This window comes from Marmota monax, unplaced genomic scaffold, assembly GCF_021218885.2.
Source record: "Marmota monax isolate L192 unplaced genomic scaffold, Marmota_monax_Labrador192_F-V1.1 WCK01_AAM20220418_F8-fsc00073, whole genome shotgun sequence".
NCBI lineage: Eukaryota > Metazoa > Chordata > Mammalia > Rodentia > Sciuridae > Marmota > Marmota monax.
Window position 1 is genome coordinate 3,262,129 of NW_026692846.1, and position 14,137 is coordinate 3,276,265.

General features: G+C 47.2%; 1 protein-coding gene across 26 annotated transcripts in view; it reads left to right on the top strand.

Moving 5' to 3' along the window:
* The window catches only part of Ptk2 (protein tyrosine kinase 2), a 229,663-nt gene that overhangs the window by 178,535 nt on the left and 36,991 nt on the right, over positions 1-14,137 (top strand). For all 26 annotated transcript variants that reach the window (XM_058580855.1, XM_058580854.1, XM_058580847.1 and 23 more), the window contains 2 exons: positions 1,817-1,906; positions 4,233-4,437. In XM_058580855.1, coding sequence (XP_058436838.1) covers positions 1,817-1,906; positions 4,233-4,437 — 295 coding nt within the window. The remainder of the gene's footprint in view (positions 1-1,816; positions 1,907-4,232; positions 4,438-14,137) is intronic.

Here is a 14,137-nt window from a genome sequence, read left to right on the forward strand (position 1 = left end):
TGACCATCATTCAGCACTGTGGTTGGACTCCTGGGCACTGATCCCAGAGAAGTGAAGACTTAGCACATGCACTCGTGTTACTGCATTTTTATTTGTATTGGCCCAAAATTTCAATCCAGTTGGCTCAGTGGTAGAGTGCTTGGCTAGCATGCGAGGCCCGGGTTCTTCGGCAACAGACAGATAGCTTCCTGACAACTCTCTTCCACACCCTTTCTGTGTTCTGTGCCTGTGACTACTAACCTATGATCTTTTGATATTTGAGAAAAAAGTTTGTTTTTGTTATTTAGTCATTTAACTTTTTAAAAAAATCAGTTTTTTAAATTTTGAACTATATCTCATATTTAGCTCAAATATTAACTAGTCCAAGTCCTAGAATTCCAATAAAGAGCTAAATTCTAAATTAATACAAATACCAAAATTTCGCATCCTTTAACAGCATTTAAAATGGGCAGTTGGGGAGCTGGGGTTGTGGCTCAGTGGTAGAGAACTTGCCTGGCACATGTGAGGCACTGGGTTCAATCCTCAGCACCACATGAAAAATAAATTGATTAATTAAACAAAGGTATTGTGTCCATCTACAATTTCAAAACTACTTTAAAAAATAAAAATGAGCAGTTGGTAATTCATGCAGATATCACCTCAGAATGATCAATGAGTGTAGATATTTTTGGATAATGGAAAAAGAACCCCTAAGTATTAAGACTTCTCCAAACTACTCCTTTTTCTCAGGGTTCTAAGGATCCAAAGGCCCCTGCGTAGGCCCTTGGTGTCTGTGCCTGTTCCTGGTCACCATCCACCCTCCCACTCCTCCCAACCCTGGTCTGTCTCTGCTCACTCCATGCCATATTTGAGGTACCTATTCCCACCTTGTAGCCTGTCTCCTTTGGCTCCTCTGGAAGCCCAGCAGCTGAAGGATGGTCCTGGATGGTGTACCTTGCCTGCAGGAGGGAAGCTTCCTGGCCTCTCCCAGGGTTGATCTGGGCTGTCCCAGAGCCTTTAGCTTCAGGCCCCTCGCTCTTCACATGCAAATGGAGGATAGAGGCCATATTTGTGTATTTACTTATTTGCTACAATTTGTAACCCATAAGACTTGTACGCAAGGTGCTTTTGTAGTCATTCAAAGACATGCATGGAGCAGCAAACATTTCAAGTCTCCCCAGTAGGCACATTGGCATTCTCCCTCCTATCTATCCAGAAGTCTGGGTCCATAGGGCGCTCTGCAGAACCGAGCCACCTATTAGTGGGGCAGCCTCCAGAAGGTCTCCTGACGAGTAGTCTTAGGGCTTCAGGTTGTGATCTTTGTGAGACATCACATATGTGTGGAGTACTGGCCCCATATGCATGGCCACGAGAGTGAAGTGTGCGGTAAGCACTAGCAGGACCCACCCGTCTTACACGTGTGGGTGTGTCCTGGTGAGCATCGAAGCCCTGCCACTCACTCTCCTCCCTGCCCCTGCCTCACCACAGTGGGAGGGACCCCAGGGTCTATGTCCCCTACCCTAGTCTAACTACTCAGGACATCTAGGAAGCAGAACATTGCTCTCTAAAGAGTCAGGTGGGATATTTGAAGTTTTATTTTTTTTATTACTTTTTTTTAATATTTATTTTTTAGGTGTAGATGGACACAACACAAGGCCTTTATTTTTATGTGGTACTGAGGATCGAATCCAGATCCCGCCCATGCTAGGCAAGCAGTCTACCTCTGAGCCACAATCCTAGCCCCATGAAGCTTTATATTTGATAGTGAAAATCTCAGCTCTGCTAGGTTCTCAAGCAGATTGCAGGGAAAATTTATTTTCTAAAATTAATCTTCTAGCTTCCAAAGGAAAATTGCCTATTAAATGGATGGCTCCAGAGTCAATCAATTTTCGACGTTTTACCTCAGCTAGTGACGTGTGGATGTTTGGTGAGTATTTCTCGGAGTTTTGTGTATTTTTAATAATTGTGCCTCATGTGCTTGGCAAAACAGGCCTTGCACTGTCTCTCCCGAGCATGGGTTGCCTGGCCTTCTGAGCCTGAGCATCTCCCTGGCCACACAGGTCGTGGGGCTGTGGTTGAGGAGCATGTGCTGCTCACAGCTCTTGGGCACACCTTGTGGCGCTCTGCCTTCTGTGGCACGTCCCATTGCTATTCTGTGCTCCTCCTGCTGCTGTCTCTTCTGCCTGGGGAGCAGCCTTGTCTGTCTCCTTCCTTCCTTCTCTCCCCTCAGCCATCTCATGATTCTCTGTGACAGACTCAACACTCAGGTGTCCTGGGCCCTTCGGTGGCCCTGCTTTCCGAGGTCTACGCTGTCCTTGATGTCCTTCCTCTGGGGCCTGCTGGCCTCAGCTGCTGCTTCCATGTCTGGCCCACCCCTCCCGTCCTCTTCAGTGGTCGTCCTTCTCTCTGGAGTGTCGCAGTGCCTCCCAGCCCTGGTGTAAATGTGGGCTTATCCACCTGCACTGTGTGGCTGGACAGCTCATCCTGACTGTGGCGTGACTTGCCCTTCCTCCCATGGGTGGCACTGCCTCCCGACTGTCCTGCGTCATTCCGCTTCCTGGCATCCCTTGTCTGTCACCCTCACGTGCTGACCTGATGGCAGTCCTGTGTGTGAGAGTCCCATGAGATCAGAGCAGCTCAGAGTGCCGGCTGAGGTCATGCAGCTCTCCTGGCTCCATGCTGTGGGTTTTCCGCAACCGTTTGGTGCCCTGATTGGTATTTAGGAGCCACAGGTAGACAAAGGAAGAGCACCTGTGTAACCTAGACTGCAGGATCCCCCTAGGAAGGCCATGCCCCAGATCCTCCAGCACCTATGGTCACATCTCGCCCTTTCCAGGGCGGGGTCCATTGTGTCACCTGGGGGCATCTTTGTGCTGTTTTGGGCTGGCCTGCTCACAGGCGTCGTGTTTGTTCACATTGTTGTTTTGTGTCCAGGTGAGTTTGAAAGGGCTCTTCTGGTAGGAATAGAGTAATGACCCCAAGTGGGAAAAAGGGTTGCATCATAATCACTCTGGCAGTATTTCTCCCTTTTTGTCACATAATTAATGGCATCTCATATTTGATTTAATAAAATAGTATTTAGAGAAAGGTAAGGGCATTATGAGAATTAAGGATGATATGTGATTTTCAAAGAAAGGATGTAAGTTCTCGAGAAATAGTGACTCTTAATTTTGTTACTGATAATGGGATTATAATTTCTACTAAAAGAGTGCACCAAGACATTATTTTTTTTGTTAGAGATTCTGGAATTATCAATAGTTGCCGATGTGTGGCTCAGTTTGAGAATCTAGCTCACGCCAGCATGGGAGTTTCCTTCTTTGCATCCCAAGTCCTCTGCATGGGGCATTATTCCTACCGTGTGCATTCCAAGGTAGAGTCAGACCTGAGACAGCAGCCTCGTCCTGGGGACAGGAGGGTCTCCTAGAACTGCTTCAGGAACAAGCTGAAAGGAGGTGGTCTGACAGCAAATAGGGCTGATGCCAGGGAAGGTGTGCTGTGGCCTGCCAAGGCACCGACCTCCTAGGCGGCCAGAGTGCAGGTGGCCATCGTGTGGTGCTGCAGAAGGTGCCTTTGGTCACGTGTCAGTGCATCCTTAGTGTTGAGCTGTCCTGTTTGTTGATTTGAAAGGTGGGTCTATAGGATCACTGAGCCGATAACAGAAAGTCTGGCCTCCTGGGGCAGAGTGCAGTCATTGCTAAGGTGCGGCCTGGTCTGGGTGAGATGGCTATAGCCATGGGAGTCCTCAACCAGGCCAAGGGAAGGGAGTGGTGTGCTGGAGGGTCGCCCAGACAGCAAAGCTATCGTGTGCCTTAGAGGGAAAGCTGAGTTCTCTGAAAGCTGCAGACTTGTGCTTGAGGAGTTTCTTTTCAGGTCTCAAGGCAGCAGCTGCAGTTGTAATGAGGCTGGGCTGAAGTTGGGTGGGGATGTGCAGGTAGCCTCTCGTCTGGAGCCATGGAGTGTGCCTGAGCTGGTGGGTCACTTTCAAGTGCAGCATTTTCAGAGAAATAGACCTCTGAGGAAAACAAGGGGATTTTATGGCTTTTCTTTGTAATAATTCAGCACTGCATTACTCACACCCCGTCAAGTGGTTATCACTGATCTCACTATATGTTGGAGGTAATGAATGCTGCTCTGCTTGATGTGTTGCCTGGATCTCACAGCTGGCCCCACGGTGCCCGCTGCAAAGCCACTCCCAGACATGGGGTTGCCCTTCCTGCCGAGCTCACTGCGCTGTTTTCGTTCCCACTTCACAGGTGTATGTATGTGGGAGATTCTGATGCATGGTGTGAAGCCTTTTCAAGGAGTGAAGAACAATGATGTGATCGGTCGAATTGAAAATGGGGAAAGATTACCAATGCCTCCAAATTGTCCTCCTACCCTCTACAGCCTTATGACGAAATGCTGGGCCTATGACCCCAGCAGGCGGCCCAGGTTTACTGAACTTAAAGCGCAGCTCAGGTAGGAGTGGGGCGGAGAGGGCTTGGGCGGGGGCAGACCTTGCTGCTTCTCCTCCTTTGCAGTCATAGCATTCTAAGGTCATTTTATCAGGACATCTGAGGCTGGGCTGTTTCTTCTGCAAATTCAGTTAGTTTTAAATTTAATTGGCATTTCTTTGTACCTTGCTAGAGCCTTTAATGAAAAATATCTTCAAATCTTAATAAAGTTCCAGCTGTGGTCAGATCTCTCCCCGAGCTCCTGACTTGGCCTGGCTTAGGTGGCCCATGGTCGCTGCGGCCCTGCTGTCACTGCAGCCCTGCTGTCACTGCAGCCTCCTCCACTCGGCCCCTTTGCCTCCCTGTACTAGTGCAGGGAGCTCACTGCCTGCTCCCCCACCTTGCCAACAGCAGACTCCTACTCAGAATCCAGGGTGCTTCCCCATGCAGCCCTGTCCCCCAGAGAAGTAGCCTTTCTTCTGCCACCACTGTTGGTTCAGGTGCCTTTTCGTGGTTCCCACTTTGTGCCAGGCACTGTTAGGCCCAAGGCCTCCAGTAGCTTCCAGACCCCTGGCAGTCACACAGGGACTAGGTGTGTACTGAGTCCCTCAGAGAAGCATCTGCATGGTCTACCTGCCATCTGCCCTGGGGAGGTCCTTGTTTTCATGTCTGTGTCCTCAGCTTTAGTCAGAGCTACTGATAAGCACCACCATATCTCACTCATTTCTTCAGCCGATACAGACTGTAGGACCAGGCACTATGAATGAATGTTTGTTGAACTGAATCAAATTAGAATCTGCATTGGGGCCAAATATTTTGATAGGGACAGAATTTTTTTTTTTAATTCCAAATATCGGGGTTCATGGCACCCTGCAACTTCATCTGGCCCTTGCTTTTTGGTGGTGCCCAAGCACTCCTGAAGCTTCATCAACCTTCAGATGGCTCAGCCACTGGAAGAAGGATCCTTGCAGGAGAGTGCTTTGGGAGGATCGGCCCTGTTGGAAGGAGTATGATGCTTCTTTCTGTCCTCAGGTGTTTGCTGGATGCGTGTGTTCTGAGCAAGGTTCTGTGGGTTCGTGGTGACCAGACAGTCCTTGCTCAATAGAGCCTCATCCTGAGGGAAGAGCGCAGTCAGGCCAGCCTCACTTGCTGTCTCCACCTTTCGTCCATGGGGCCACCAGCGCCCTCATCTCTTCAGTCCTCTTCAAGTAGACACTCTTCAATCTTAATCAGTTCTCATACTCATTATGTCCTCCGTGCTACTGTAGCTGGGTTTTGAATATGCTTTATTTCATGTTTCGCTTAGATTTTTTTGTTCCTCCTTGATCTTTCCCCAGAACTTCACAGAGCCTGTCCTTGAAATTTCCCCTTCTAGTATGGGTTCCATCACCCCACCTGCCTGGTGTCTCCCTACTGACTGACATGCTGACCACATCCTTCCCAGGGGCGTTGGTCAGGTCTCTGTTCTCAACTGCCCTTGTGCCCTCAGTACTCCTGAAGATTCCATGTGCCGTTGATCTGGCCATTCGTGGACTGGGCCTCTCCACTTTTTAGCTTTGGCCTTGCCCTTTTCTCATAAGTTCCAACCTACATTTTAAATTGCCAGCTGGGCATTGTGTTACCCAAGAAGGAAATCTGTTGCCTTACCCTCTGAGCACTCCTCTCCTGTCTGGTTGGCACAGCTGGCTTGGTTTTCCTAAAACAACACCATGGAAAGGGACCTCCCCTGATCAGAATGACCCCTAGTGGGTCACTGGCACCCACCTCCCATGTCCAGATAGAGGCCTGCAGGCCACACTCAAGCCAACTTCCAGGATGGCCAGACGGCATCCCCCTATCTTCCAAATAGCCTGGCAGATGCCCCCTCCTGGCCTGGTGTACCCCCCTGCACCCCCCCCAACCGACGCCCCGCCTGCCTGGCCCTCCCTGTCTCTCAGCTACTGTCTCACGCTGGCTCTTCCGGGCCTCTCAGCCATGCAGCCTGCACCCTGGGTCTCCGGATCCCTGTGTCCCTGTACTTGTTGTGCTACCACAGAGGGCTGCATCCCAGTTCAGCTCTGTTCCACAAGGGCTGCCGAGCCTGGCACTGGTCACTGGGCCAGATGACCGGAGCACTTTTCCTGCCCTCGAGGAGCTCACAGTCTAGTATGTCTCCTCCCTACTAGACTGAGGCTCCTTGAGGACAGGGATCGTCACACTCGCCTCGGTTTGCCTGCACCTCCTGCCAGGAGCACTGGCTGGCCTGTGCACACTGAGCACAGGTGACTGAGCCTTCATGTGTCCCAGGGCGCTCTGCTTTCAGCAGAGATGGAGTTGAACTTGGCATTTTGAATATTTGTAATATGGCTACCAAATGGCTGATGAAATTAAACTTTTTTATATAATTGCTTGCTGGGGCATTTACATAATTAAATAGCTGCTATTGTGGAGTTTTTATTACAGTCAGAGTTTTCACAAAGAAACAGCAGTTGCCTGGTGGTCCTCACCCACCGGCCAGGCAAGTGTGTTTCCCGCCCTGTGCGCTCACTGCACGGTGGCCTCCACTCGTCCTGACTGGACTGTGTGTGTGTGTGTTCTGACTTCGTGAGTTGAAGAAAGGGACTTTCAGGACCAAGCTTGTTAGGTGGCGTCTCAGGAAAACCACTCGGTGAGACTTTACTGAGTCAGTCAGTCTCTGTGTCCCTAGGAACCTGTCCTCGTGACCTCTTTCCATGTCCGTAGGAGTGGATTCATGGAGGAGGAGGAGAGCAACCTGCAGGTGGCTCGTTGTCAAGTGTAAAAAAGCCCCACAATAGGAGTATTTACGTGAACCGCAGTAAGGATTCTCATCATATGTATTCTAGCATTTTTGTGTTTTGTGGTTGACAGATTGTTAAAGGTGTACTAGCGCTTTTCTGATGGAAAATCATTTGGTCCCCACTTGAGTTCCGTTAATTCTTGGTCAGATTCCGCATTCAGGAGACCACAAGAAAGAACTTCGGGAGCTTCTATTCAAAACCAAGACTTCTGAGCAGCGCGATCCCTGACAAAGGCATCTGTGCCTCTGTAAAAAGGATCAACATGTTTCATCTCAGTTTAGGGAAAGTTTTGAGTTCATGTTAAATTTCTTAAATCCTCTTTAGATTAATATGAATGAACAAAATTATTAATTTAATTAACAAATTAATTGTGCCATAACTTTTATCTCTTCCTTACCTTCTTACTGCAGCATAAAAACACCAATGCTGAGGGGATTGCTGAGTGAACAGCTCAGTGGACTCTCTCAGGTCACACACACTGTAACCAGTGGGAACCAAGAAGGCCACAGCCTAGAAATGCACCCAGATTGCCCTCCCTAGTCGCTGTCCACCCTCCCAGGGTAGCCTTCAGGTTGAAGGTCTCAGCTGTCACCCTTCTTCTTTGTGATTTATTTTGCTCAGCATTTAGCTGGTGAGGTTGTCTCTGTCACTCAGGTAGCTGTACTTCATTGTCATGGCTGTGTGGCCCCATTTGTGCCCACACCAGAGTTGATTTCTCCATTCCACAGTGGTGGATATTTGGATGCTTACTAGTTTGGGGCTCGAGAATATTGTTCCAGCCAAGCAGGAGCCACACCTGTAGTCCCAGGGATTCATGAGGCAGGAGGATCACAAGTTAGAGGCCAGCCTGGGTGACTTATCAAGAACCTGTCTCAAAATAAATTAAAAAGAACTGGAGATGTAGCTAGAAAGAGCACCCCTGGGTTCGTCCCCAGTACTGGAAAAAAAGAATACTGTTCCAAGAGTGCAGCAGCAAGATCTTGTGAGCATACATGTGGGTGGGCATCGAGGTCGGGCATGTATCCATGCACCTGAGGCTGTGTGTGCCTTCTATTTCTAAGTGGACAGACGTGTACCCAGGAGAGAGCATGTCTTCCACTTGCTCCAACAGTAGTTGTTTTCAGTTTTGTTCTATGCTTTTAAACCTTTGGAAATTATTACTTATTTCTAAGCAAGCCATTTTCACATAGAAAGAGAAGGTTAAAGGATACACGTGACATGTCAAGGTATTCACCTGAAGGTCTGTGTTATAAGGACACTCGGCTTGCAAGCATAGCCTTGGAAGACAGTCACATTTTGAGCCAGTCTCCCTCACTGAGCTCTTTAGGAAGCGCTCACTGAGTTGATAGCAAGTCTCCTCTGCATTACTGGTCACTGCATTAGAAAGGAGCCGTCACTGAGCCCTTTGTGTGTCCAGGCACTGCACCTTGAGCTTTCACCGCAGCCCCTGGGGAGGTAGGCGGCACCCTCACCTTCACTTTGCAGATGAGGAGGTTGAGACCATGTGGCAAGGCGCTGAACCTGGGCATAGAACTGTGACCCAGCAGATGTACCCAGTCCACAGCTCAAGCTGTCCGCCCACAGCCTCAGATGTCTAGAATTCCCTGAAAACATTGCCCTAGTTGGTGCTGTGGCACATACCTGTAATCCCACTGACTTGGGAGGCCGAGTTAGGAGATCACAAGTTCAAAGCCAGCCTAGTGAGACCTTGTCTCAGAATAAGACATAAAATGGCTGGACATGTGGCTCAGTGATGAAGTGCCCCTGGGTTAAATTCCTAGTATCAATAAATTTTTTTTTTAAAAGAGAAAACATTGCCATATGATTTAGACTGATCAGCAACTTAATAAATGAGTGAAAAAAGAAACACAAGAAAGAGAAATCCAGAATTCCTATAGCTGGGCTTTCTACATTGTTTGAGTATCAAAAGGTGCTATTTCTGTACAAAGAATTGAAATGCATTCTGCTGTTATGTATAACTAAGTAGAACAAATTTTTAAAAGTTGTTTGTGTGTGTGTGTGTGTGTGTGTGTGTGTTAATAAATAAATAAATAAGGTGCAACAGCAGTACCAAGGCCTCTACCCCAGGTCTTTATGGGTGACAGTTCCCAGTATGCCTTTTGTCTCACTGCCTGTCTTGCTGGCTCATCCTTAGTGTGCTCCCACAGGGAGCAGCTGGGGAATCAGGCCTCTCTGTGGGGATCACCCTGAGTCTGCTGAAAACTCAGGCAGTGTGTGGACTCGGCTCCGGCTTCAGGCTGCTGAGAGCTTTCTTTTGGGGGTTTGGGTTTTGGGGTTTTGATATATGTGCATGCATGTATAATTTTAGTCTTAGGTTTTTGGTAATTGTTTTAACTCTGTATTATTTTTGGTGCTTAATTTCGTTATACAGCACTGTGACAGATGGTTTGGTCAGGACTAAAGTTTAGTTCAGTAGCTACAGGCACAAATTTTTTTTTTCATATTGTGTGTCAGTAGCATACTCAACTGAATTACAAGGCATCTCAGGAACAAAAATCTGCATTTACCACACCTCAGCCTGTGTGCTCTGGTGGCCAGGTGTGTACCACATTCACACACGCTATTAACCCTGCAAAATAAGACTGCAGTTTTTGTCTTGAGCACGTTTTAAAGAGTCCTCTGCATTTATCCCCATGCAGTGCTCCCTTCTGCACGAAGAGCTCACGCTTTGGCTTTTCACCAACCTGAGGAGTCTCTTCAGCGCTTCTCGTGCAGATCTGGTGGTGGTGAATTCCATTAGTCCTGCTTTACCCATAAGTGAATTGAACTTGATTTTTGTTGCCTGAGTGGGGTTTGTTTCTCCTTTCAGTCCTGTGAAGGTGTCCTGCCTTCTACTCTACCTCTTCCCTTCTCGGAAGGAGCCACTAGTGCACCAGTGCTGGTGTTCTGTATGTGGTGTGTGGCTTTAGTCATCTCCAGTCGGTGGTGTTCCATGGTTCACACAGCTTGTGCGGGTGTTGTTTTCTCTCTATTTTCATGCTTGGGATTTTCTGAACCTCTGAAAGCTGTGTACTTGCATCTTTTGCCAAATATGGAGGAACTTTGACCATTACTTCTTCTGATGTATTTTTTTAAATTTTTTATTATTTTTTTTTTTAGTTGAACATAGACACCATACCTTTGTTTTACTTATTTACTTATTTTATGAGGATCGAACCCAGTGCCTCACATGTGCAAGGCAAGCGCTCTGCCTCAGCCTCCAAGTGCTGGGATCACAGGTGTGTAACCCAGGCCCAGGTGCTCCTCCTCCCCTCCACCCCCTCCTCTATCCCTTTTCTCTTTCAGACTAGATAATTTTTTACTGATTTGTCGCCAAGTTCTCTAACTCTTCTTTATCATCCCATCCATGGAAATTTTATCTCAGATATATTTTTTAGTTACAGAATTTTTATTCTATATTTTCTTTCCCTGCCAATATTTCCTTTCATTTCATTTATTATGAACAAACTTATCTTTTGTCCTTCAATATAGTAGCTTCTTTGAAAGCTACTGCCTACCAATTCAATGTCTGAGTCCTCTTTAGAGTCAAATCTTTTTTCTTCTTGACAGCAGATGACATTTTCATATTGACTTGTATATCAGAGAATTTTCAATCATGTCCTGGGTATTGTGACTTGTAAGTTGCAAAAACCCTTGATTTAAGCATTCCTCTCATGAGCATTCAGATTGTTCTAACAGGCAGCTAACTTGGCTGATCTTGGGTTGCAGATCCTACCTGAGCTAGGCAGCCAGTCACATCTCTGCCCACTCTTTTCTTTAGCCTGACTGGGCTGCTTGGAGTCTGCCCTGTGTGTCGGCTGGAGGCTGGACCAAGGCACTCCCTCTGTGGCCTCTTCTTTTTTGGATTTCCCCTTTGTTTCCGTCAGCCATGGTTGCTCCAGATTGGTTCTGTGCTCATCAAGCCAGTAGTACTAGGGTCTGCCTGCTGGCTAAGGACTCTTAAAAAGTCGGAACCCGGGCTGGGGTGCAGCTTGGTCAGAGTGCTGGCCCACTTGTGAGGTTCTGCCTGGTGGCACTCCTCCTCTGACCAGTGCCCTCCAGGATCCTGCAGCTATTGGCTGCTCTCCTGAGCCGTCATGGAGTTGTTTCTTATATTCATCGTTTATAGTTCTAATCCACAAGAAGAGCTATCAAACATGCCAGAAATAGAAAGAGCTCACCATTGTGTAGTAAGATTTTAGAAGAAACTGCTTTTTAAAACATAATTTCAAGATGGCCGACTCACCAAACATACAGCAGTGCTCACGTCCTGCATGCTGAAATACGTCTTAGGTGAAGAGGGAAGTGTGATCTCAGTGTTGATGAGGGTGATGTCCAGGGGAGGCGCAGCTGGGACACACGGTGGCAGTTAGTCCCTAGCTCAGCCCACCCAGCTGAGCCTCCCCACCCTGCTCAATTCTGCAGGCTTGTTTTCTGCACAGATGCCAGGAAGCTCTCGGAAAGGTCAGCTCCGTTCCTTTGTGATGAGGCAAAGTTGAGTAATTACAAGAGATCATGTTTCAAAACTGGCATTCCCATGAACTTGCCAGAGCAAGCCATTCCCTCCCACTTTTTTTCCTTCAAATTTATTGCACTATAAACCCAGACTGATTTTTATGTCCAAAGTAAATTTTGTGATATCATTGCTTTGTTTAGGTGGTCAAAGTCCAGTCTTTTTTAAAAGTGAAAGTTCTTCCCTCCATATTAAATAAAGCAGAGAACATTTCTTATTTAAAGAAATATAGTTTTGTAGTTTCAAAGAGGAGAGTTCACATCATGGTCAATCTTGAGACACAGGCTACAGAAAGGAAATAGATAAACATTCCTTTCTTTTCTTGTGGCTGTAAGGCGGCTCCAAGCACTGAACCATCTAGCATTTCCTTCAGAGTTTCTCCAGGTCTTCTCCAATGCATGGTCCTTCATCTGCCAGACTTCTCACTGTGGGCCTGGCAGGGAGAGCTCTGTGGCTGCATGGCCCACCAGGGGTGCAGTCCCTTTCCTCTGAAAGTGCTTGGACAACCCAAATATCAGCCACTCTGCATTGATGGGCCTTTTCTGTTCCTGAAATCTGTCCTTGCTGGAGATTTGTTTGTGTATCATGGCTGAGTACTGGGAATGGGGGACTCAATAGACCACGTTCTTGTTCACCATCAAAATACCTTACAAGTGAATTCACATTGGATGCTCTGGAAGGGTGTGAGTAAGACCCTCCCATGCCTGCTCAGGGAGCCTGAGACCCAGTTTCACAAGGGGTAATGCAACCAGATGAAAATCAGCCACTCTCTCACGTTTTTATGTCCTTTAAGTGTGAATTGGCTACTTGAGCAATTCTTTCTTTTAAAATGAAGGAGCTGAAAACAAATTTCAAGTTCTACTTTGCCCTCTTCAGGACTCTCTTCCTAGATGGGCCCTGTGAATAAATGGACATAGTTATCAAGTGTGCTCGTGTTTGAAGCAACAAGTCTCAGCTCTTACTGTTCTATCTCTTTGCAAGCATAAGACTTTGAAACCTCCATTCTAGGAAAAACCACGAGGGCTCTCTGCCAGTTCATATTCAGCAGCTGAAAGCTTCCAAGTGGAATGAATAGCTACTAAAAATATTGAGAGTTTGGGAAAATATGCTTCAGCTTGATCTCCATGACCCTGTGCACATTCTAGTGTTGCCCTTGGTTCCTCAGCAGATGCAGAGGCAGGAGAGCAGCTCAGCGTTGTCTTCTGGTGCCTTTCTCCTCCATCTAGGGACTAGCCTTTTGTGAGTGATTTATATTCCTGTCTACTCTGAGCAACAGATTATGGTTACTCAGGAGTGTTTGATATGCTATTTCTGGAGACTGCAGGAATTCCCTTCCTAGTTGTTTTGTGTCTCTGAAGCACAGACTGGTGTGCTTAGCTAAAGAAATTTGGGGTCTGGGGCTGTGGGAGGCACTGGGTCTAAATAAGTGAGATAAAAGGTATTGTGTCCATCTACAACTAAAAATATATTTAAAAAGAAAAGAAATCTTGGAATATCTGGTGTGCACATGCTGTGCAACTGAGAAGAGGAATGGAAACCCATCTGACAGGCGCAGGAAGCCTAAGCTTATAGCCTAAACCGGGCACTGAGGCAGCAGTGGTTAAGGGCTCAAGGGAAGATTCATAGGTGAACTCAGCAGGCTAGAGAAAAGGGGAAGTGACTTTCAGTGGGTGGGGAGGTTGGCCAGGTGGGACCTCAGGAAATCTCCTTATGCAAGGGATTTCACAATTCTGGATGCAATCTTTGGGACACGGCCACAAGATTAGACAACCCATGTGACATAAAATGGCACAGTGGGACCTATTTAAAGTAGAGTTGTCTTGCCTGGAAGAAATGTCCTATTTAGTCTTATAGCAGCTTGCCTGTATTTTAATCATATGAAGAAATAAAAGAAAGGACTTTTTAAAGTTATTTTGTGTTGATTTTTTTCCCTTGATTTTTTAAAGACTTTAAAAGCTTTTAAGGTTTTTTTTTTTTTAAGTCTTAAAATGTTAGGATTCAGGTTCTGCTATTTGCTTTAAGGGTCAGGTGATGAAGAGCAGGGCACCTGAAAACTGCTAAAGGGATGTGCTTCTCCCTAGAGCCAGTTGGGACTGTGCTGTGGTCTCAGACTGACTCTGACCCCTAGGAACCATCTCAAAGAAAGCAGCCTGTGTGCAGGCCTCTCCTGATTCACCATTGGCCAGTGCTGGAGGTTTGCAGTGTGGTCCTCCACACTGGACAGCAGACCCACTCTGCTCCTGGGCGTCACTTGGCCACTCCTGGCAATTCTTCATGCATGTTGTGATTTAGGGCTGTGCCAGTTCTGAACATGTACGGACAGCCTGAAGGGAGTTGGAAGCTTGGGGAAGATGTTGTGGAGGACATTTGAGACATAAGTTAGGCATGGCCAGGCAGAGGAGAGAAAGGTGTTC